Source organism: Haliaeetus leucocephalus, unplaced genomic scaffold (assembly GCF_000737465.1).
Source record: "Haliaeetus leucocephalus isolate CR32 unplaced genomic scaffold, Haliaeetus_leucocephalus-4.0 Scaffold1014, whole genome shotgun sequence".
Taxonomy (NCBI): domain Eukaryota; kingdom Metazoa; phylum Chordata; class Aves; order Accipitriformes; family Accipitridae; genus Haliaeetus; species Haliaeetus leucocephalus.
Window position 1 is genome coordinate 1,776,214 of NW_010973450.1, and position 23,957 is coordinate 1,800,170.

General features: G+C 40.3%; 1 protein-coding gene across 3 annotated transcripts in view; it reads left to right on the forward strand.

Moving 5' to 3' along the window:
* Nucleotides 1-23,957, forward strand: part of GMPS (guanine monphosphate synthase) — a 29,859-nt gene that overhangs the window by 1,819 nt on the left and 4,083 nt on the right. For 2 of the 3 annotated variants that reach the window (XM_010584925.1, XM_010584926.1), the window contains exons 2-13: nucleotides 5,512-5,693; nucleotides 9,283-9,397; nucleotides 10,953-11,050; nucleotides 12,081-12,184; nucleotides 13,875-14,068; nucleotides 14,375-14,540; nucleotides 16,133-16,284; nucleotides 16,931-17,104; nucleotides 18,651-18,756; nucleotides 19,807-19,922; nucleotides 20,925-21,050; nucleotides 22,193-22,308. In XM_010584925.1, the coding sequence (XP_010583227.1) occupies nucleotides 5,512-5,693; nucleotides 9,283-9,397; nucleotides 10,953-11,050; nucleotides 12,081-12,184; nucleotides 13,875-14,068; nucleotides 14,375-14,540; nucleotides 16,133-16,284; nucleotides 16,931-17,104; nucleotides 18,651-18,756; nucleotides 19,807-19,922; nucleotides 20,925-21,050; nucleotides 22,193-22,308 (1,649 nt within the window). Of the gene's footprint in view, nucleotides 1-5,511; nucleotides 5,694-9,282; nucleotides 9,398-10,952; nucleotides 11,051-12,080; nucleotides 12,185-13,874; nucleotides 14,069-14,374; nucleotides 14,541-16,132; nucleotides 16,285-16,930; nucleotides 17,105-18,650; nucleotides 18,757-19,806; nucleotides 19,923-20,924; nucleotides 21,051-22,192; nucleotides 22,309-23,154; nucleotides 23,300-23,957 lie in introns of all 3 variants that reach the window. The other variant, XR_775462.1, reaches the window with a different exon arrangement.

Genomic DNA, 23,957 nt, shown 5'->3' on the forward strand with positions numbered 1-23,957 from the left:
TTTTTTTTTTAAAAAATGTTGGCTCCTGATGTGGCCGAGCCCGCCTGGGCCGGGTCTGCTCGGTGCCTTGCACGGCCTGTGCTACCTCTGAGGTAAAACCGAAACGGGGCTCCCCGGGGGGACGGCCAGCACCTTCCCCGGCAGCTAGCCACACCGTTCGGGGCGTCACATCCCGGGGAGAAGGGTCGCTCCTTCAGCCAGCTTGGGAGAAAAGTCGCTTCGCTTAATTGCCACAGAAGCGGGCAGGCTTGCCCGCGCCAGCCCTCCTGCAGGGCCCACTGGCCCTGTCCCGGCGAACCCCCCTCCCCGGGATCGTGCCGCTCCCGCAGCATCGCCCCGTGTCCGGTTTGCAGCGACGGTGGCCAAAGAGACGTGTGTTGGCGTAGCTGTTGTGTGCCGGCGTGATCGAATGACTCATGTGCCATCGTGAAGTTGAAGTTTTTTCTTGACAATGCAACTTCTGAACCAAAACCCTGCAAGCGGGCTCGAGCTCTCCCTGTAGTAAGATAAAAGCTGCCTTCTAGACTTTTTATCTAGTTTGCAAGAAAACGTGACCCTGAGGGGTTTCTTTAAGTGCATGGTTGGTCCCTACTTAAGTTTTCTGACACGCTTTTCCCTGACCATCAACACAATCCCCTCTGCTGGCCAGGGCTGCTCCTGAGGGCTCCTCTTCTCCGGGGTGGTCGCACCCAGAGCTAGCTGTGCGAGGACGCGAAGCTCGTCTTCCACAAACCCCGCTCTCGCAGGAAGCGGGTAAGGAGAGCGGTTTCCGCAGGGGGCCAGGTCCCAGCAGCCATGGGAAATCTGCATGCAACTTATGTAAATTAAAGCCCGTTTGAGATAACGGGTTGGGGGCTCTTGTATCAGTCTCGGGGGTTGCCTGAGTTTGAAGGAGTTACTTTCCTGTTACACTTTGAAAAAACACGAGTAAGTGTTCTTAGACCTGCTTAATTTTAATACCACAGGGAAACAATTAAACTCTTGTAAAACCTGTGCTGGCTTGAAAGTGCCAGATCAAGGCTCCTGGTTTAGGCTTGTCCTAAGTTATGAGTGTGGGTGAAAGCTCAGGGCTGAGGGCTCGGACAGAGGGGACCACTGCTGCAGACCGGGCTCTGCCAGGTGTTTCTTGGTACTCCAGAATATGACTGTTCTGTATGTTAATGTGTTTTTATAAATTGCATTAATGAAAATTCTGCAAGTGTGTGGGTGTGTGAAATGCTGAGAAACTCCCTGATTCTGCAGAACTGGGCTGTTAGGAACCTGCAAACTTAGTTTAAAGCACTAGGTAGGTACACAGAGGAATAAGATATGTGGTGTCCTTAGCTAGTAATGCAAGCCTGATGGCAGGTCTCCTACCACAGCTCGTTATAGAACTCTTTTTTTTTTTTTTGCCGCCCCCCCCCCCAAAAAAAAAAACAAACCCCAAAAACCAGCAGCGATGGAAGCTTTTTTTCTTCCAGTGTTACCAAGTGGTAGAGCTGAAATGATAGATCGAGGCTGACCCTTGCCATGGCAGTGCAGTCAGAGGTGACGATATGGTTCAGGTGGCACTCGGGACCTCGGTTCTAGGTCTTGGGTCTGTGAAACAGCGGGCAAATGGCAGTCTGGAGATACAGTGTTTTGATAGTGTAATCACTTTGTTTCGTCAGTCGTAGAGAACAGTAGGAATTCTAAACGTATGACATGGGTTTTGGGGTGACTTGTGATTTAAATTAGCTGAATGTAGACCTCCTCCCCCCCCCATTTTTCTCTCGGCATGCACAAGTTCCGTTCTGTTTTTAGTCCCACTCTCAGGACATCAGAACCGTGCCTCTGTCTGCTCTGCCCCAACGCCTAAACCGCCTTGAACAGCTGTCAAACCAGCTTCGACGGAAGTTCTCAAAAATAGCAAGTTCTCCAGATTTTTGTGAAAATAGACCAGGAGAAGACAAGGAACTCTAGTTATACCCCTACTGAGGGGAAAAAGAGCTTTTATTAGAAACTGGAGAATCCCCACCAGTAAGAGGTGCTGGCTCCATAAACCCTGTCCCTGCAGAAGCTAGGCTGTCTGGTATCCTCTTCATCTTTCTCCTGGCATGCGTATGGTATACAAACGCACAAGCTAAACTTATTTGTTGGCTGCACATTGACAGCATCTGTTCCTTTTTTGATTTTATTAAATGAAGTTTCCCTTGTTAAATTTGGGTTCAAAATCTCTAGCCTTGGAACTGTGCCTTTAAATAAATAAAGCCAGATCCTGTACTGACTTACTGCCTTTCTCCTTCCTCTTTTTCCATGTGATTTACGGTAGCATTTCCATTGGGCTCTCTTCAGACCTGAACCTCCTTACAGTTCTACTTAAGCTCAAATGTAAAGTACAAAAACCCCTCTGACGCAGTCCGTGTGGTAATGGTCGCCTGCATTAACTCCTGGATGGGGTTTGCATGGCTGTACACTGGGGAGGTGCTGCAAGGTTGCCTACAGGAGAAAAGGACAGTCGGCAATGCTCTGTGTAGTACTAGGAGAAAATTATTTTAGCCTGTAGTTTACTCTAAGCCCACATCTAAGGGAGCAGTGAGTTATTAGGCCACCAACTGAATGATTTATTTATTTATTTTTCTGGTGAGGTGCATGTTGCCTTGCTCATCTTAACGTGTTCCCCGTAAGGAGATCTGTGTTGCTTGATGGATGCAGTGCTTTTACTGGATTTTAGCCCAAATGCCCTTAGCATCATTTGAGGAAAAACCTTCTAGGCTGGGTTTGGAGATTTTTGGGACGGTATTAAAGGACTCCCAGTGAAACTTGGGCAATGAGCTATTACTTGAAGCTGCAAAGAGTCATCTTTCAGGGCCACGTAAACAGCTAAGAAGTAATTCTAATGTTGATGCAGTTATCTGTGAAAGTGTTCCTCTGATCATTGTGCAAAATGATGCTATACGTGGCAAGAGTGAAGAAGCAGGGGCAGCTCAGTGAAGGGGTTTGCCAGCTCGGGAGCCCAGTGCTTGCATCTGGGTGACTGCAGCGCAGAGGCTTGTCCAGTTTGTTCTTGTGACAAAGGGTTATCTGTCACTGTCCTGCTTTTGCTGAGGAGAAGTAAGGAAGGTGCAGGTTCATTTGGGATACAGACCTACTTATGCCACCTTACACAACGTTTCTCAAACTACTGCCAATGTAACTTTGAGCTCTTTTTCTTTCATGTGCATGTCTTCCCCCCAGAACTGTTGCTTGGGCCCAGCTGACTAGACCTTACTGCTCAAAGCAGCTGAGTGCCTTCAGGGTAGGGTGCTGAAAATGAGATTTATTTACTAGCTACAGATGTAAATGCTCAGCCATCGGTCCAGCTGAGCTGATGCCAACAATAACTTGGGTTTAGTCTTTTTTATTGTAAAGTGTAAAAGCTGCCTTCACAGAGTTGTACTGCTTTCTCACTCCTTCTGCAGGTTCTTAGGGATGGTCTGCAGGTTGGGAAACACTGGGGTATAATGTGTTGTAGCGCTGCTGGCAGGTGGGACACATCTGTGCAAGGGCTGGCTATGCACCCGTGGTGTGCCCGGGGGTCTGGAGGGGACTGCTTACGTCCCACCCTGGTCTCTTGCAGGTGGAAGTGGACAGTCTCAGACACAAAGCCGAGAGGGCTGCAGAGCTCTGTCCCTTCATGGTACAAGCTATAGCACATGCTCTGAAACAATTGAAGACGTTTAGTAAGAAACAGCACTGCAAGGAATAGTGTTTGCCACAAGATGGGATCGAGAAAGAATAAGGATGTTGGTCTTTCTCGCAAGAACTGCTAGTTTAGAAATTGCTAGGTGAAAGTGCCCAGAATTACTCTAAAAGTGATTCCCTCCCTTCCACTAGAAGGGAAGACAGTTCTGTTGACCTCTCTCCATCTGACCAGGGGATTTGAAGGGGTGTTTGCTGCTGAAGTCTGCTCTCCTCCAACACGTGCCCCTTTTGTTGTGTAACCCAAGACTAAAAAGTCATTAAGAGCTCCCCATCAGGCACACTCAACTACCAGCTGAAGGAAAGAAATTAAGTAACTGACTTGAACCTGGATTTAGGCTTTTGAGGGATTTAGTACTGTTTTTTCTGCTTGTGTCCTTTAATTTAGATAAAACCTTTTCCAGCTAGTGTGAAGTTTGGAAGTTTCCAGCATGCTTGCCTGCCTTGACTAATTTGAAGATGGTTATCTGAGGTGTCTCTTGGTAGCTGAGAAAGAAAGCTCAAAGACAGCTTTTGCTGTGTATTTGTTGGGGAGAATGTGTCCCAGCAGGATGATGCTCTCCTCCAGAATGACCTGCGGTTGATGTGGGCGTGATTATCTGACCCACCTGGAAATACCGGGGCATACTGCAGGCTGCCCCAGCTTCCTTTGGAGCCTGAGCAGCAGTGGTGGGAACCTCCTGCGAGCCCCGGGTTGAAGGATGTGTTACCTGGTACAGACATGCAGAACAGCTCCAACGTGCCGTAATTAAAACTTGAAATGGTCATAAGCTTCAAGGTGTATTTTGAGGCAGTGTTTGCTGAAGTAAAACCCTTCCCAGTTTTTCCTTCATCAAACTACATTGGCAAGGAAACAGTGTAAGCTGTAAGTTAAGAGGAAAAACACTCCCAAAGTAAGCAGTTTCTTTAAGCAGCAGGGTTTTTTCTGCATGAATTTCTTTGTGTCTTACAGTGCGGTTGTGTTCATGTTCTTCCTTGAAGATCCTCCGACAAGGACACTTCCATGGAATAGCTGCCTCTTTTCACAGTTTCTTAAAAAAAAAAAAATAATAAAGAGGAAGAAACTTGTCCTTGTGTTTTCTAGCCCTCTTTCAGATTTAGCTGAAGTTGGCCAACCAATTCAAATGTGACGGGGTCAAAGAGAACCGTTGCTTTGTTCTGATGTGCAATCTGCTTGAATGCTGCATTCAAAAGTTAGTTTTTTTTGTAAAACCATTTAGCAGAGACATTTGTTCTCAATTTTTCCTTTTTATTCTCGCCAGGAGGTAATGTTAAGTGAAAGTTCAGCATATGAGGCAGTGTGATGGGGGAAAAACATTTTTCTTCTGACTTTGCACTGTCCTGTTTTGCTTGAGAAAAAGGCACATGCTCTTAATTATCATAGGGTGTGCTGGGTTTTATAAGGAACTGTAAAATGGAAAAAGCCGGAGTGGCCGTAGCAGTGAACAGGGCATATGACTTCTTATTTATGGAAAGCTCTGCCTTCATTAGCTTATTAGCATTTTTCTTCCCTCATTTGTACCCTGTTTGTTTTGGGAGATGGGGATGTCACGTTTGTGTGGCTGCCTGGGAGGGATGTGCTGTGTGTTAATGCATAGCCCCTTTATATTGCCAGTGCATCTACTGGTCCTTATAAACGTGAGGATTTTTTCATTTAGAAGTTTCTCTGCTAGTCTTTATCATTTTAACTGTAACTTAACACATAGGCAACCTTAGCAAGCTGTGCAGGCGTTAGTTGTTTAAGAGATGTGGCTTGAAGTCTGCAGTCTGTGATGTGTCACCATAAAGCACTGACATGAGTGATGTTCGCAGCCGGAGAATGCCGGAGGAGAGCTCAAGGATGGGCAGCGCCACTACGAGGGAGCCGTCGTCATTCTGGATGCCGGAGCGCAGTACGGGAAAGTCATAGATCGTCGGGTGCGCGAGCTGTTCGTCCAGTCCGAGATCTTCCCATTGGAAACACCAGCCTTTGCAATCAGAGAACAAGGGTTTCGGTAGGTCCTTTCCTGCGATGCCTCTGCCTGGATGTTCTGCTTGTTCTCCCCTTTCAGTCTAACGGTATCTGTGGATATTGGCAGAGCTGGTAATTGCCTGGGTTTTTACGTGCAATAGCTTTCATTGTAATGATCTTAATGATTGCATCTTTAGCTTATCCACAGAAACACCTGAGTGTTGCTGGGGAAACTTGTGCAGTAATAGAAATTTTGTATATTTGCTTCTTAATGTCATTTTAATCATTTCCATTAGTAAGTATAATTTAAGAGATTGCATTTTAAATACGTATCTGCAAAAATTTAGATGATCTTGCTGTTCTACCTGTTAAACTAGGGTAGCTATTAATCAAGAAAACAAGTTTTCTGAGTTTCTAAAAATTATTTACTTAGTTGAATTTTAAAAAAATAATTTAAGTAACTTGGATACTGAAGATATTGTGGTAAATCATGCCAAGCTGTTTCTGGGAAGCAACTAAAAATACTAACTGAAACTACCACTCGTTTGCAGCAAGAAAAGGTTTCACAATTTAGTACTTTGTACATTTCTTTTTCTTGTTTTATTAGGCTCACCAGGGTATGCTTCTCTTGTGTGGGGGGAAAATAAATACCCTGAAGTCTACAAATCATCAAAGACCTCACTTGTCAGTTTGGTATAAATCCAGAAATATGGTGCATGTGTGCTTCTCGGTTGTGCCCGGCAACAGATAAGACAGTGCTTTGCTGCAGAATTGCATTTTTCTAATCAATGATAATTAGTGAACCAGTAAACAGTATATTTTGGTAAGTCAAATAGGAACTTATTGATCCCTTCTGAAAACACAGAGAACGGAAAACCCAGGAGCTGCTGGATCTATCAGGTAGCTGTTGTGTGAAGAATTTCTCTTTCAGAAATGTTCTGAAAAATACCTTCTCTTGTCAGCTCTTGTTTATAATTCTCCAGCAAGCAGGTCTTTAAAAGATGGACATACCTAATTACTGGTTTAAAAAGAATTCCTCTTATCTCCTGTGTGTTGGATTTGAGGTGTAGGTCACAGTACTAGTGATCTTGATGATTTTTGTCTCAGGCCTGTGCAATATTGATGCAGGTTTGCAGCAGTGGGAAGACCTTTTCCCCCTTTTGTTTTCCCCAGTTGAAGGTTCTTCAAAGTCTCATGATTAGACCTGTTAGACTTTCATTCCAAATAATTGCTCTCTAAAATGTGGCAAAACCTCTTCATTCAAAAGGTCACTTCTCAAGGTTATGATAGTGATTTCAGGTTATTGGTTACTCAGGTTGGTCGATAAGCTTTGTGTCTACAGTCTCAGTCAATCATTTGCATCCAGGAAAGCTCAACAAATACTGACACCAGCCTTTTGGTGCCTTTATTTAGTGACCACTGTAAAAAAGAGTTTGTGGTTTTACAGCAAGATTTTGATATATATTCCATGTGCCCTGGGAATAGTCAACGTTTCCTTGTTGCAGCTCGTGCATTGGAGTTGCACTTTGGTCTGTGCTAAGGTTTGAGACGGGCTTCAAGACTGAACATTTTTCTAAATTGTATTTACATGTTGCGTTTAAAAAGCCAGCTCCTCAGTTTTCATAGTTTCAGAACAATCTTTAGTGAGAAGTTTCATCTAAATGTGACATAAGCATTAGCAGTTTCCACAATATCCTGGTCCGAGGAGGTGCCACAGCCAGGGGCTCCGCTGGTGTTAGGCTGAATTCTGGCACTGTCTGAGCTCTGGCGTGAGTCCTGAGGTTGGGGTATCAATGCATGCATTTTACTCTTGGTATTTTGGCGTGGTTCCTGATGTGCCTTTAATCCATTGCAGATAGGCTTTCCAAGGCTAGGTCAGGTTGTTTTGGAAGTGGTTTAAGGTAAAGCAGAGAAAGGTATATTCATACCAATGCAAGAAGGTATGTAAGAAATTACATGGTGTTGCAGTAAAACTCTCAAAATCTACATCACATGCTAGTTTTAATTTCTCCTGGACAGCTGAGAAGATGCAGATTCCTCTCTCACCCTGAGCTCATAATTTTTTTCGTTAATACTTGGGCACATTGGATAACCTTTCTGTATTCCATGGGATTTTAATTGGTATGGAAAAAAGCAGATTTTTAAGACTCTGCTTCTTGAATAGGACAGTGTATAACTATTTTGACTTCGCATAAGAATGTTTGATTTGTGGGTGTGGCGGTATTTCCTCTAATATTAAATAGTGTTCTATACATACGGCACTTAAGCAAATGCTTTTGTATGTGGAATTATTATAAGCTGTAATACCACCAGGCATTAAGAGTTTTCAGGCTCTTTCTAGCAGCATCTGGGTTTAGAAAATTCATCATGTCTCCAGCCGGAACAGAAGTGCCTGTACATGTACAGCAGGTACTAGTTGTCAAGATTGTTCAGTGTAAAACTACACCTGTGTCAGTTGTATGCTTATTCAAAGCTCACTTGTAGATAACAACATACAAAGAAATAAATGATGCCTCTTCCAACTCGCAAGCTGCTGTGCTTTGGCTCTGAGGGGTGCACCCATCCTGCCCTCCACCTCATTTCAACACAAAGGACAAGGAGCCCGGGCTGCGGAGGTGGAGGTGGGCTGCAGGGGAGATGTAGCTCTGCGTTGGTGGGAGCAGGTACCCTGCGTGACTGCAGTTGAGAGGTGGTGTTCGGTGCGTGGGCTTGTTATTACATGATTATTTCTGCTGGTGGTACAGATGTTGTAAGCACACTGCCCGTTTCTGCTGCTTAAAAATAGAAAAATCCTATTGTGTCAGTACTTGCATGACGAACACTCTAAATAATGCTAGAAGAAAGCTTTAGTAGATGCATTTATTTCCGTGTATACACCTTCTCTCTCACCCCATTTTCCATTTCTTGCTCTGCGTAACAAATTTGATGTTCTCTGTGAAATAAACAGTACGTGAGTCCAAGGTCTGGTACACCCGTGTTCAATCCTGGGCTGAGGCCAAAAACCATTGTCCAACTGGCTGGTGCTTCTGCAGTTCGCAATCTTGCAAATCATCATGGTTTGCAAAAGTTCTCTCTTCCCCTTTGAAAAGATTTAATTTTGTGTTATAGTGTGAAATGTTAACTTCACACCATACATGCTTGCATGTATTGGACTTCTAATTCACAACCTGTTGCTAATGCCATTTCATTTCGTAATCAGGGTGGATTAAGGGACATTTTCTCAGCAGCTCTAGAAATTTTGGAGTCTGTTTTTTGAATGCAACTCCCCTCCAGATGGCACAGACGTCATGAAGTATATATATCTTAATGCTAATACTCTGCATTTGATCCTAGCCATCGTGCTTCTCTCGTAGTTGACACTTGGCTATGAGGAATTTAAAGTACAGTCACTTTTTAAGATGGTTTATATTTGACTTTGTTTAAACTGATGAAATACTGTTCTGGTAAGCTGCTGGGTTTGACAGCTGTAGCATAGCAAAGTTAAGCTATATGTTAGGGTATGTGTGTTAAAATTTATGTTAGAATATATAGAGTTCTAAGAGCATTATGAGACAATGTCAATATTTAAAGTAAATAGATTTTAAAGTAAACAATATATTTGAGTTAACGTTTTCTTTATCTTTTGTCTGCAGAGCTATCATTATATCTGGAGGACCAAACTCTGTGTATGCAGAAGATGCACCATGGTTCGACCCAGCAATTTTTACAATAGGAAAACCAGTTCTTGGAATCTGCTATGGCATGCAGGTGCTGTTGAGAGATGTTTGTCTACAGCTGTCTTTTAGGCCTCATTTCTGATACTAACTGAAGATGAACTGATAAAGGACCTGCCTTTCAAATATAAGCAGTATGCCATGTATGCAAAAGATATTTTTAAAGTGCTAATTGGTAAACTGAGCATACTGTGTATTCTTCTCTTGGCTCTGCCATATCAGTATCAGAAATGGTTTCTCTTTGCTTTTTTTTGTCACAATAAATGTAACCTGGCAGTCATTAACTAATTCTGTCTAGTTGGTATTGGAAAATGTGCCCCTCATGTAAACAAGTGAAATAGTTTTTCCCTTTTGTTTTCAAGCGTGGAATGTTTCTAGCATAGTTCTTAAGAGTGCTTAACACCCCCTCCCAACCCGCCCCCAACAATTACATACCTTAGGACTTAGTAGTGATCTTGCAGTGATCTAGTAGATCCGAGCTGAGTGAAGAAACAAACTTCCAAGGAGACAAAGGATGGATTAGGTGTGCGACTTTTGCTTGTGCATCTTGTTTTTTTTCCAGGGTTAGTGATTTACTAGGCCTTCAGAGGTGCTGAATAATGGCTGGAAGAACTCCTTTAGAAAGGCGGGTAATTACGGAAACAATGTTGGCACTCCCTGTTCTAAAAGGAAACGTGTGTTATATTAAAATGTGCCTTAAAATGCCAAGCAAATTGAAAACCACGTTAGCTAGCCTCAAGCAGGGGAGTTCCTTAAAGCTGACTTTATGGAAATGAATCAAGTCTGTGTATTAATGCACTACTACTTCAGTATAAAAGATTGAAATCAGTCAAGCGCAGTAAGGATAATATCAAACTAGGTCTAAAACGAAGCCGTAAATCTCTGAAGATTAAAGTAGTTGGAAGGTGAAACTCTAAAAATATTTTTTAAGTTGCCAGTTATATTTGCAAGGAAAAAAATCTTTAAGACTTCTGAAATCTAAAATGCAGATATCCAACTCCACAACAAGGTGAGGTTTTAGAAAGAAAAAACCTGGCTGAGAATTTTACTACTCTGATACAGCAAGGATTATTAAGAATCACAAAAATAACACTGAGGGAATAGACTCAAGTTTTCGACTGGTTCTCCGGAGCTGAGGAGCCAGACTTTGAGAAGTTTAAGCCTATCAGAGGGCCCTTAACTTAAGAATAGATAAATCAGATTTTTGTTCAGCAGCTTAACTGGTTTTGTGATAACTGGCCTCAGATACTCAGCTGATTTGCAGAGCAGTAGTGCAAGTAGATGTACACTATTGAATATGCATAATTTTGCAAATCTCTACCTATTGTCTGCTGTTGTGGATTTCTGCTGCTCATGTGTGGCAGCGGTCCCCAGCTATGCTGACAGAAGGTCAGCAGAAGTGAACGAGCCTAATACAGAACTATGGTTAATTTTGAAGAGAATTCTTATCATTTGCAAAACAATATATTAAATGAGTATAATCATGAAAAACTAGGTTGGTATGTATTGGAGAGCTAGAGCTGTTGTCAGTCGTAGGTATACTGAGGTATGAAGTGGTACTTTCTCATGTAGTATTTTTGTTTTGACAGATGATGAATAAGGTATTTGGAGGTACGGTGCACAAGAAGAGTGTTAGAGAAGATGGAGTGTTCAGCATTACTCTGGATAATACATGTTCACTGTTCAGGTATGTAGACATTTTAAGTTATCAAAACAATATTGGAAATACCAGTCTGGAAATTGATGTCTGGATGTGAGAGGAAGCTTATTTTAAATAAAATAGTGACATTGCACCCATGCTTGTGTGATAATTTCTCATAAAACTTTTATAGCTGTGTTCATGAGTGAGCGAGTTACTCGCTTAAACAAATATTTAGGCATAATTTCTCAATTGACTCTAGAAATGCAAATATATTTGCTTGGAATAGTCTGAAAACCCCTTATTTCAAAGTAGTACGTCTTCACTGAGACACCATAAAGTGTACCACAGCATGAGAATCTTTGTGTTAAGCTCTTGTCTTCTGCTGTGCCGTGCATTACTCTTGTGTTGGTTGGCACCATCCAATTTTTGAAAGGCAATAGAAGATCTGAAACCATTCATTTTCTTCCTTCCTTTAAAATTGCTCTGTGATGTTTTATAAAACCAGAATTAGATTTCTTGGTAGTTTGTCAATGCCTCTCAAGTTCCTTGTAATAATTCTAACAGTTTACTCATACGCGGCATTACAATTTTATTAACGTTCTGCTGTAGGGCTACTGCAGAACTTTATACCCTGCCTAAGTCTGAGGTGCCAAAATTGTCCTCAAAACACGTAGTTTTGAGCAAGAAAACTTCACTTCATTGAAATAAAAAGGACTCCAAGTGTCCTGATTGACACTAGATGGCTCTACATGTCAAAGAGGGGATACTTCAACATTGGCATGTTTATAAAAAACCCCACCCTTCTGAATTAAGATAAATCACCTCTTGCATGAAGGTTGTATTGTACAAGAACTTATGTAGCTTCCAACAGAGGCATCTCAGAGTTGGAGATGACTGTTTCTGGGAAGGAAATCCTGCATATATTTCAAATGTGCATGGTCAAATGAGATCTGCTTTTACTGGGATCCCTATGGGCTTCTATTGGAAATGCAGGTAGTTAGGTCTCTGTTCTTTTTTTAATTGATTCGGTCTCTGTTATTTTTTTAATTGATTCTAGTTTTTAATCTTTGTCTAGGGGCCTTCAGAAGGAAGAGCTTGTGCTCCTCACTCATGGAGATAGTGTGGATAAAGTAGCTGATGGATTCAAAGTGGTTGCACAGTCTGGGAACATTATAGCAGGTATTTATTTGGTCTTTTGACAAAATTGAAATTGTCTTTTGATAGTACTCATTAAAGGAAGGAATATGGCAGACAGTAGTTAGACCAAATGGGAACAGACTATCTCTGTTATTTAATTGCCAAATAAGTGGATTGTTTTTAACCATTTCTGGTACGTGTTTGCGTGCATCTTGTGCTGTCTTGATAGTAAAGAAAGAAACAGACTTCAAAGTGAATGGTCTTGGTTTTAAATCCACGGTTTAAGGAAAATTTAACTTTATTTTTACAGTTTATGTTATTTCAAAGTATGCATGTGTTGTTTCTCTTTGAAATGAAGTATTGTGTGCCCTTAAGGCAGGGGAGAAGAAGATATATACTGTAGCATGCAGTGTAAGCCGTGTTCGGTTTTTGCAGTGTAATAGTACAAGTCAAACATTGCTTAATTAATAAGGCTTGATTAACTTGTTATTGTATTTAATAGTACTGCATGAATATTCAGTTGAGCAAAAATAATGTTGGTACTGAAAGCGGTGTTTCAAACGTTATACGCAGATTGTCACAGAAAAATATAGGACCTTAGAATTTGGTTTTTGAAAGCCACTCAAATTATTGAATGCCGAACAGCCTCTTTGAGTCTCTTCCCTAGGAGATGGGAGACCTGGAGAGGTCTTAAGTTTGCTGAGCCCCTTAGTAAGATCTCAAAGTATTCACCTGCTTTATTTTAAGTCTTTCATTTAAAAAAAAAAAAAAAGCTTGAGATAGGTAACTAATTTGAGAAAAACTGACCTTTTAAAAGATTTAAAGATGTCTTGTTATGGAAAGTTTCTTTCCAAACTACTGTTAAGATTAGGTGGAGCATTTATTATCTTCTGGCTTGCCTTCAAAGTGGGCTAGAACTCATGCCTACTCAGATCGCCCTATAAATTGTTTTGTTACGTAAAGTTTGCTGCATCCAGTGTGCAGGGTCCACCAGAGCTCTGATATCTTTAACACTCCTTCATGGAGGCATTAGAAACAGAGTTGTACTGTTCCTATCTGCAACACTTTCCTGTGCCATTTCCTGTGGGCTCTTACAAAAGCCTGTGGCTCCTTGTGCCTAAGCAAGCAAAGAAATGCTGGTAAAGTGGTAGCCAGGCTTCCAGCAGCGAAAGAAAATACAGTGATACAGCGCACCTGGGAGTCTAACGCAGGTCAGTGGAATTAGGCAGTTTCCTTACTGTTGCTTTTTAATCCCAGTCTGACCAACATTTACTTGGTGCAAGGTGCAGTATTGTGATCTACTCAAAATAACCCTCCAGAGACTGTTAAGGAGGAGAGCGGTGGTGCTCACAAACGTACCCCTGTAGGGACACTTGCACAACTTCACCAGCACAACCCTTTTAACGTGGATGCAGCTGTGTCAATGTGGCTTGGTTGCAGGATTGCATGAGGTATCATGTGGCGAGGAAAAAATTAACGTAATTTATTTCCTATTTTCACAATGGTTTTCCTAGGATGTCTGAGTGTTTTCTTTGGTTTCTGAGGGATTGTGTGTTCTAGATATGTAACAGTACCCTTGTTCCTAATCTTAACCAGAATCTTTAGTTTTGATTGGTGATTTGTGCCAAAACGTGGCAGAATGAATCACTCAGAGTGTATGCTTGACTTTCTTGGGTATGCACTTCACTTCCAATTTTTTTTTTGTCATGCTCATTTCTTCACACCAATGAAGGCATAGCAAATGAATCTAAAAAACTGTATGGAGCACAGTTCCACCCTGAAGTTAGCCTCACAGTGAATGGAAAAATGATCCTGAAAAATTTTCTTTATGATATTGCGGGATGCAGTGGTACCTTTACAGTGGAAAACAGAGAACTTCAGTGCATTCAAAATATCAAAGAGAAAGTGGGCTCATCAAAAGTCTTGGTAAGTAGATTGAATTGAAGCCGAAAGATTATTTGCAAAAGCCTGACAGAAACGCTAACACTTACAGTTACTTGGGTTAATTTGAAAAATGCAGAATTGTCATGAGTTGGGTAATACATTAAACAGGTTTTAGAAAGTTTGCACAATTGGGCCGATACATTGTTTGACTACTTGTTTTCTTCCAAGTCATTGACTGTAAGTCGATAGTGTTCTGATCCTCATAGTTGTATCTGAATTATTTGTTAACACTTCCCCCATAGAGAGCTCACCAAATTTTGTTGTTTTTCCTTTTTATCTCATGCTTAGGTTTTACTCAGTGGTGGTGTGGACTCAACAGTGTGTACTGCTCTCCTGAACCGAGCTTTAAACCGAGATCAGGTCATAGCTGTACACATAGATAATGGATTTATGCGCAAAAGAGAGAGTCAATCTGTGGAGGAGGCACTCAAAAAGCTTGGGATTCAAGTTAAAGGTACTATAATTTTGTTAAATATGCCTGATACTACTAATGACGTGGCCAGTCTCCTAAAATGTACATTTAGTGTTTTGTTTCATTGATTCTAATTGATCTTCGCAGTTCTTAGACTTTACGTATCAAAGCATGGTTGCTAATTTGGAACCACCTAGGCCTATTCACAAAATTTCAAACCTAAAATACTAAGCCGTACCTACTTGATTGGAGCATACAACGAACTGACCCATCTCTTCAGTTGTTGAGATGCAATATCTGCTGTTGGGGCACAGCGAAGTGGTGGATATGTGCCTTGGTCACTGGTGCTCAGTCACTTTTTTGCCGATGGTCGAGTAATCCTTTTCCACTGCTGCAAAACTCATTTGATTGCAGTTTTCTTCAGTGGCTTGGTTAGGAGTCCTCCACTGGGGCTTTATTTCTTGTCCTGGATCTCTTTCTTTTTAAACTATGAGCTCATTTGAGTGATTGAATGCTATTATAGCCAAAATCACTTTTTCAAGGCTTTTCTTTTTTTTTTCCTGTTCTCCTGGCTTCTAAAGAGGTGCATTTTAGTTGTTTTTGGAGTAGCTTGTTGAGAAGCAATACAGTACAAGAGAGTGGAAGGTGCCTTGTCATAGCTGATGAGAAGATAGAGAGTTTTTTGGTACCTGAAGTACGAGGAGGTCAAAGACGACAAATTATGTATGTCTGAGTTGAGCAAACAATGAGACCTCCTTTATACTGCCCGGCTGATTTATTTCATGAGTAATAGCTGCCTATTCCTGGGGCTGCGCGTAAGTACTGTTGTCAAATGATTCTCTTGTGTTTTGGTCAGGAAGCGTGGCACTAGGTGAGCAATGCTTTCCACTAGCCTGACAGTGTGAAACAGTGCAGGGAGCCTGCATGTTAGTGTCTTGCAGATTGGGCTGCAGTATCCTGATGCAGCAAAGTCTAAGCTTTGAAGCTTTGTTCCCTTTGTTCCACACGCTTTTACTTTTTCTTTTTTTTGTTTTCTTTTTTTAACCTTTTTTTAGTGCAAAATCTATGTCTTATTCTTGCACTCTGTAGACCAATAAACCTGGGCTCTGGCAGGCTGCCAGAGTAACAAATTGAGGGAATCCCTTGCTGCAAATGCTCCATCAGTAGGTCATGGAGTTCAGCGCTGGTAAAAGATGCCAAAGAGCCTCCTAGCTGATCTCTGCATGGAGAGCCTCTCTAAATTAAGAGGCATAATGTACCATGAGTAAATAGTGCATCATTTAATTGTGGTTGCAGAAAGGCCTTGGGGGGAATACCATCCTGTAAACTTTTTAAATAAAGCAAGTAAATTATAATCTAAGAGGAGAAGTAAGAACTGAACTTTCACATGGTTGCCTAGTCTCATAATATGAAAAAAATTGCCCTCTAGCGTAGCTTAATAAGAGAAATAAAATGCTTTTGTTACAATTAATTCTTGAGGTATTGAACAGCCCTATTTAATGCAGTTAGTAGTCAAAGGACTGGAATGATTTTTATTTTCTTTTTTTAAAGCAATAGAGTGAAACTTATTTTTTTGCAACCTTGCATAAAAATCTTTACTGGCTTTGCCAAAAAATTCCTGTAATTTCATGCAGTGGTGAATGCAGCTCATTCATTCTATAATGGTACAACAACTCTGCCCATCTCGGATGAGGACAGAACTCCACGTAAAAGAATTAGCAAGACCTTAAATATGACTACAAGTCCTGAAGAAAAAAGAAAAATTATTGGTGACACCTTTGTTAAGGTAATGTTTATAATTATTTGTTGGTTGGTTGGGTTTTTTTAAATGAAATGATTTCTAGATACATCTTCTATGTCAGACTGTTTCATTCTAAAGCGCTGTGCGCTCAGTGGCATCAGTGGTCTTTATAAGTTGTGGATGACCTAAAGAAGCCATTGGTATGTTACCCTAAGCCTAACATTTTTGGCAGTCAATCAATGGTCACAACGTGGTTCACAAGCATTGTACTAGACCCACCATCATGTTTAGATACACTATATTGGTTGGCCATTCACTGCTGTTGTATAAACTTTGTGTAATGTTTTTTTCACCATATTGATGGGTAATGTGAATTTGGGCATGGTTCTGTTGCTTTGCTGAAGATAATCCGTTTTCCATCTGTCAGCTACCAGTGTTGGTGATGCAGGGAGAATATAACATTTAATGGTGATATTCCTGTAGTATGAAGATATTCTTCCTGTTTTCTGTTCAACAAAATACAGGGTTATAGGACTATTTCAGCAGTGGGCTAGTGTCATAATTAGTCTTCCTGTTTGTTTATGCTTTTGCAGTTCAGTAGCATTTGTTGGGCAATCCATTACCTTCCTTTAGACCTTTGACAACCAAAAAGTAGGTCGGAACACTTTTCTTTTTTCTCTCGACCTTACAGATTGCCAATGAAGTTATCGGAGAAATGAATCTGAAACCTGAAGAGGTTTTTCTTGCTCAGGGTACCCTCAGACCTGATCTCATTGAAAGCGCTTCCCTTGTTGCAAGTGGTAAAGCTGAAGTCATCAAAACTCATCATAATGACACAGAGCTGATTCGAAAGTTAAGAGAAGAGGTAAATGAAAAAGGATACAGTTGTATCCTTCTGGTTCTCACAGATGTGAAGCTGAGTATTAAAAATGAACAACTTCTATGTTTTGCTGGTATAACTGTCCCATGTTGATGGGACCCTATTCTGATGAGGCCCTTTAGATTCTATTGTAATATGTTGCAATTTATTACACTTCTTTCTAGTTGCTACATTCTTAAGTAGTCAAAACTGCTTGAGTATTGTCCAGCACTGGATACTGAGGAAGATGTCAGCAGAATGAATGTGGATTCATTCAGTGTGTTCTCAATGGTGTTCTCAACCACAAGCTAAAAGCTGTTTCCTCACCCTTTCAGTTTTTAATCCTCAAAACAAACCTGCATCCTAGTAAAGAAGCAGGGCAATACCAAATGCCTTTAGCAGGAGAGTAGTTTAAAACTTCTCAGATAACTTTATTATGGTTCAGCTGGAATTCATGATGTAATGTGTCACTTACTCCTGTTGTAGCTTGTTCTGAACACTAGTCAATGGGTAACCTTTAGGTAGTGGTAGTCCAGATCTGGCACATTATGGATTCAGGCAAGAGCGTTGACATTACTATAGTGAAAAGATAATCAGCTGCAGTTGAGAGAGAGGGCCAAAGTTCTCCTCCTCTTGACCCTCGAGTAACGTTCAGCACTGCAAGCATAGTACTCTCCTCTCGAGAGCAAGCATGAGAATAATACATTTAAATGGGTCAAAATCTAGGGATAGTTCCTTCAGGTACCTACAAGGATGAGTTCTTTCTGTTCTTATATAGCTTCTCCATCACGTTACTAGTAATCTGATGGGCTGTCTGCCAGGAGTGTGCTGGTGGCACACAATCTGTTTGCCAGTTGTCAATTTAAGAACTCACAAATCTTTCTGAAATGGCCCAACATGGACATCTATGGTTGATGACCAGGAGCTTGAAGATGATACAAACACAGGAGGTTGAACTCTCTGAAGATAAGCAGCCCAAGTCCTGTCCCTTTGATTGCACTCCCAATCGGTCTGTTTAGTCCAAAGTCCAGAAAAGCTTTTTGAATGCCTTTCTCATGCAGAGCTAAGTTCTCTAACTGTGTTGTAAAATAAGAAGGAATCAACACAAGACATCACCTAATAACGCCGTTGGAAGCTGCTCACTTGTTAGTTAAGTGCCCAGCCATAGGAGAGAAAGTAACCATTACTGACCCATGCTTCTAATACTGTACAATGTATTTTCAAGGCTTTTAGACTGGTTTGAACATCTAGGGAAGGGAAAACCAGTCTGAATTTCTGAAGACAATCAGAGCAGGCTTGACCTACAGCTGTATCTACACTGGTTGGGCCATTGATGCTTCTGGCATGAACTTGAACTTCCTTGTCTTAGCCTCTGTCCTGCAACTGTTTTTCTAAAGCCTGCATTCACATGTACTTCTCTTCCAGTGTTTATGCAAGTGGTGGCAGCTGATGCTGTGAAGCGCAGGCCAGTGTGGCTGCCGTAACCTAAACATTTGAGGCTTCTTGTTTGAGTATGTAAGCTGGAGTGTAAATTGCTTTTTCTTTTTTTAAGGGTAAAGTAATAGAACCACTGAAAGACTTTCACAAAGATGAAGTACGAGTGCTAGGGAGAGAACTTGGTCTTCCTGAAGAGCTGGTTTCAAGGCATCCCTTCCCAGGTATGAGAGTTGGTCTGTGCTACTTAGTGAAGGGCTATGAATCACATCAGTATTGTTTAGAATATACTTAACCTGTAGAATAAATCAATGTTGTAGCCTAAAACTTGCATCTAAACAGGAAAAAAATGATGGATTTATTAGTTTTTACTTAAGCAGGACCTTTTTTTCAGGAAGGGAGCATTTGAGAGCAGCTTTATTATGTATAGTGATTAAAGGAAAAGTTTAGAATTGAGTTGCTTTTAGCTGTATTTGTTTCTTTTTAGTTGTATAAGCCAAAGCAAGAATTATCAGTGAAGTGCAGCTGAATGCTGCCTGGGCTGTCAAACGTATCTTACTTGAAATAATGGCCTATATCTGTCTGCCTTTCTAAGGGGCATTTGCTGTTTTGAAAATGATTGCATGGAGAATAACAACAGTTCTCCACCAGAAAATGTCAAGATATATAATATGGCAAAGCCCACGTCCTTTTAAGGGGGTTATATTTTTCTGTCCGGGTGTTTTAAAATTGTCCTGCAGGGTGTGTAGTAGTTGCTGGCAGAGCATGTAGGCTGTTGTGCTAATGCATCAGCATCACATGAAATGCAAGAAGCTGTCTTCAGACATTTCCAGCAAATTACATGTGCTTTTGTATTAAGTAGCTGAAAGGTCAAATAGCTGTCAAGGGTCTTTTAAAAACAATGGAGACTCAACTGTATGTTATAACCAACTCTTTCATCCCAGTTGCCTAGCAAAGGGAAGGAGGAGGTTCCCGTTCACTTTGGCTTGCCATCCGCCACACTTCATCACCACTAACTGCTGCTGTACACAGCCAGCCAATTTAAGGTGTAGGTAAATAATGCTTAAATGTACCAAACAAAAATATTGTTCCGGAATAAACTGCTTGTGTATTTTTTTTGTCTTGTAGGATGTTAAGACAATTGAAGTATAGGTACAATGGCAAAGCATACTGTACTCAATGACTGACCTGTTGTTCCAGATGCTGTCACACTCTTAGATGAATGTCAGCTTTCCTGTTATTTAGTATAATGTTTTTTCAACTTTGCGTTGCAGGTCCTGGTCTAGCAATCAGAGTGATATGTGCTGAAGAACCTTATGTGTGCAAAGACTTCCCTGAAACAAACAACATTTTGAAAATAGTTGCAGATTTTTCTGCAAGTGTTAAGAAGGTAAGAAAACTGCTAAATTCTAGTATGCATAAAAGTAGTATGATTGTTCTGTAGTGGCCTGCAATGGGCTTAAGGCTGCTAGAAGTTTAAAACTACTTGTTTGTGCTCTTTAAGGAATAATGCATTCCAGTACAACTCACTCGAAGCCGTTCAGTATAGTACAGTAGAATTTTTAGCACCATGACTGGTGCAAGCGTTGAACAATTTCTGGAAAATGGAAGTTTATATACCTTTCAAAAAGTAAATAAATTCTGTTTCAGTTAAACTTTGTGCAGATGAGACTTTTGGAGGTACTTCAGATCACATAGTACCAGGAAGAGATTTTCCCTCCCTGAAATAATTGTAACTTTCTAGATTTGCATGCCTTAACAATCACTGAATGTCTAAATGAAAGAGCAGGAGTGACAAACTAGTGCTTGCCAGATGTCCTGAACAAAAACTTGAAGTTTTTGATCAGTGATGTTTATGCGCTCAATCTCTTAACTGTTATGACCTTTGTGACTATTGTAAGCTCACTTGAACTAAACTGCAGGGGGGTGAAAAGTCATTAGCAGAGGCCTGCTCTAAGGTGTAAGTTCAAAACAACTTCCAAAACTTTTTTGGTAAATACTGAAGGGCGAGTATTTACATATGTTTTTCCTTTAAAACATATTGAATTGTAGTGTAGCATAACAGGCTATTGCTTGTTCTGTATCTGAAATAAACAACAAAAATTAAAAGTATAGCTCTGTGAAAGAGAGAATGAGCATAGGAAAAGAGCTTCACCTATGGCCTTGGAGAGCTTCAGCTTAAAATACATACAGTCTAATCAGATAAAATTGCTTTTGCTAAAATTTAGTTGTTAAATGAAAGGTATTTTTTAAATAGTTCCAAGGGGTAAATGTAGACTAAATTTAAGCAAACAGCTACTTAAATAATAATTTTATTTGCACTGTGTAAGTTCTGTTTAAGTGCTTGGGGGCTTTATTTAATTAACATTTATTTTTCTGCATCATTGCATAGCCACATACTTTGCTGCAAAGGGTCAAAGCGTGTACAACTGAAGAAGACCAGGAGAAGCTGATGCAGATTACAAGCCTACATTCACTGAATGCCTTCTTGTTACCAATCAAAACTGTGGGAGTGCAGGTAAGTGGATTAATTCCAGGGATGTTGTGAAAGCTGCTTCCTAGCAGTGTGGCAGGCTGCAGTGAAGCATAATAGTTGCTGCTTTAAGATTGAAAATAAAGGGCTTGACTCAAGAACATAAACTTCAAGTGACAGCGATACCTATGTTATTGTCATTTGTCAGTACTGGTGTAGTGCAAAAGTATCGAGATAGCTGAATAGACACTTGAGTAAATGCCAGGTATTGTATTTGAGGATATCATTAAGGTTGAATAATGCTGGTCACTTACAGACAGTTTCTTCATGAAACATTCATAATCTTGTAGACCTCTGCTGTGATCCTGTTGCCCCTTTAAGGCTCAGGAGTCCTACACTAAGTTGGTCAAAAAAACCCTGCTTCCTACATTTGAACATGCTTGTTGCCCTTTCTTGTACTTTTTTGAATTGCTCTATATCCTTATCCTTGAGAGGAAAGGAACCAGAGCAGTGCAGGCTGTTCAGGATATGGACACACTTGAATCTGTGCCGTGGCATAGTGTTTTCTTTCCTTTCACTCCTTTGCTAATGCTATGTGCATTTTTGTGGGCTGTCCTTTAGTGACAGAAATACAAACCAAATACAAATGCTGAGCTGACATTCTCATGGAATTGTGTGCAGTAACTTGGAAGATTTCTTTACTGAGTAGTCATAGCTCTAAAGTGCTTTTCTTTGCACTATCAGTATTGAATTACATCTGTTATTATCAGCCGCTTAATCTTGTGTGTCACTTATGGAACTCTGCAGTCAGCTTTGTTGCTGATGACACTGCTGTTTAAAACAGTAGATTCCTATACTTTGTCACAGGCCTTCCTCAGATGGTGTCATGAAAAATACCAATACAGTCAATCCCTATGTTCTGGTCACCTTATAAGAATCTTTCCATTCTGAATCTTTTCTTTTATACTCTCTTATTAGCTCATGAGAAGTCTGTCATCTTACTCTGTTTTTTTCATTCACTTGGTATCTCTTGGCATACTGATTTGACGAGCTTAGTGTCTGCTAAATGTTGGCACAAAATAATCTACAAGGTGAACGGAGAGTATTGTGAACTATTTTGGCTGCAAAGTTCATGTTCAATTTTTTTTTTTTTTTTTTTTTTTTTTTTTTTTTTTTTTAATTTGTAGGGTGACTGTCGTTCATATAGCTATGTTTGCGGCATCTCTAGTAAAGATGCTCCACACTGGGAGTCTCTTATGTTTCTTGCCAGGCTCATACCACGCATGTGCCACAACATAAACAGGTAAGTATTTTGAATTATCTTTATTTCTAATGATCTACTTAATATATGGAAGTTTAGCATGCACAAGCATTCTCCTGTTTAAGCTATGGTAGAATTTTTTTGTATGTTGGACAGGTATACATACAGAGGTTAGAAATACACAGTAAATCAGAACATAGGTTTATTTTTGGATTTACTAACTTGAAAAAGAAATTGATAGCCTATCTCCTCATTTTTTTTTAAGCAATTGATTTTAGACAACATCCAGTGTAACTTATGCAAAACTTTTTTGAAAGATTCCGAGCCTGCTGATGAGTTGTGCTGTTATGCAGTACTTTTTTTGCTTTGTGTCAAAAAGGGAATTTACGTGGGATTGTCAGTTCTAATGGCACATAGGAGAGCTCCAAAGCTGGGCAGTTTCATCTTAATTGAGGTCTCTTGTAAATATGCACTTTCTAGCTACTTGATTCCATAACTTTTTTAGCAGATGAAGTTGCTTAGATACCAAGTCAGTTCTGGAGAATGCATATCCTCCTTGCCTGGCTGTAGACTTTCTGACAAAACTGCTTATTATTGCTTATAGCAAAACTTAATTTTGTCATATAAGTGACCCCTACTGAAAGAGGTATTATTCTTAAAGCCAAGATCTTGCATTGCAAGATACTGCTTTAAACTAAATGCAGAGGGAACAAAAGAAGGCATAAAATCAGGATTGTGTGTGCAGTTTCAAAGTATGTGCTGGATTTACAGCATTGCTGTCTTCTTTGAGCTCTTTTGGATTTAATACTACCCTCCTGAATACACCACATCTCAGGGAATTCTGCTGTACCAGGGTATGTTTTCAGAATCTTTCATTGCTGTTTATAGGGACGCTGAAGCTGGCAGTTTGAGGAGTGCGCTGAAATAGTTGGTCTTCTGCCCAGCTATGCTTGCAGACTTTATGCTACAAACAAAAATACAGAATGTAAAGCTTGCATATTTTTCTGCTTTGGATTTTAGACAAGTATTCTTGGTTTGTATCTACAAACTCAAATAACTTGTGTGAATACGTCATAGTAAATCCTTGTATGAGGCCAGTCAGACAATATTATACTTTGCTTTTTGTTCTGCAACCTATAAAACACAATTAATGAGATTAGAAAGATAAAGCTGATGTGACTGGTTTGAATTCAGAAGATATTTTATTACCGATGCAGTTCTGTAGATTTATAAATTGCAGTGTTAGTTCTCTGTGCTGAAAACACAGCTATTCATTAACAATAAGGTTTGCTATTTAATGGTATTTTTTGGTGGTTTCCTATTAGGAGAGAAGACAGAAATTGTAAGCACTTATTAAGTAGCTTTCTTAGAATAATTTTAACTTTTACTAACATCAAAGTAAAATTGAAAAAACACCCTTTGTGATACCGCTGAGTTAGTATTTCTGTTTTTTTCAAAGGATTATTCTCTTGAATAAGTAATATTGGGGCTATTGCTAGTCTCTAGCAAACCAAAATAAATTAATACATCTGACTTCCAAACCTAACGTGCATGTCACGTTTATAGAATATATATGCATGAAGTTATATTAAGCTCTAGTTAGTAGCTAAGGAGCAAAATGAAATATTATGCTTTTTTCCTAGTTTTATTTTGTCAGCAATATTGAAGATGCAGTCTTTAGGCAATCTGTT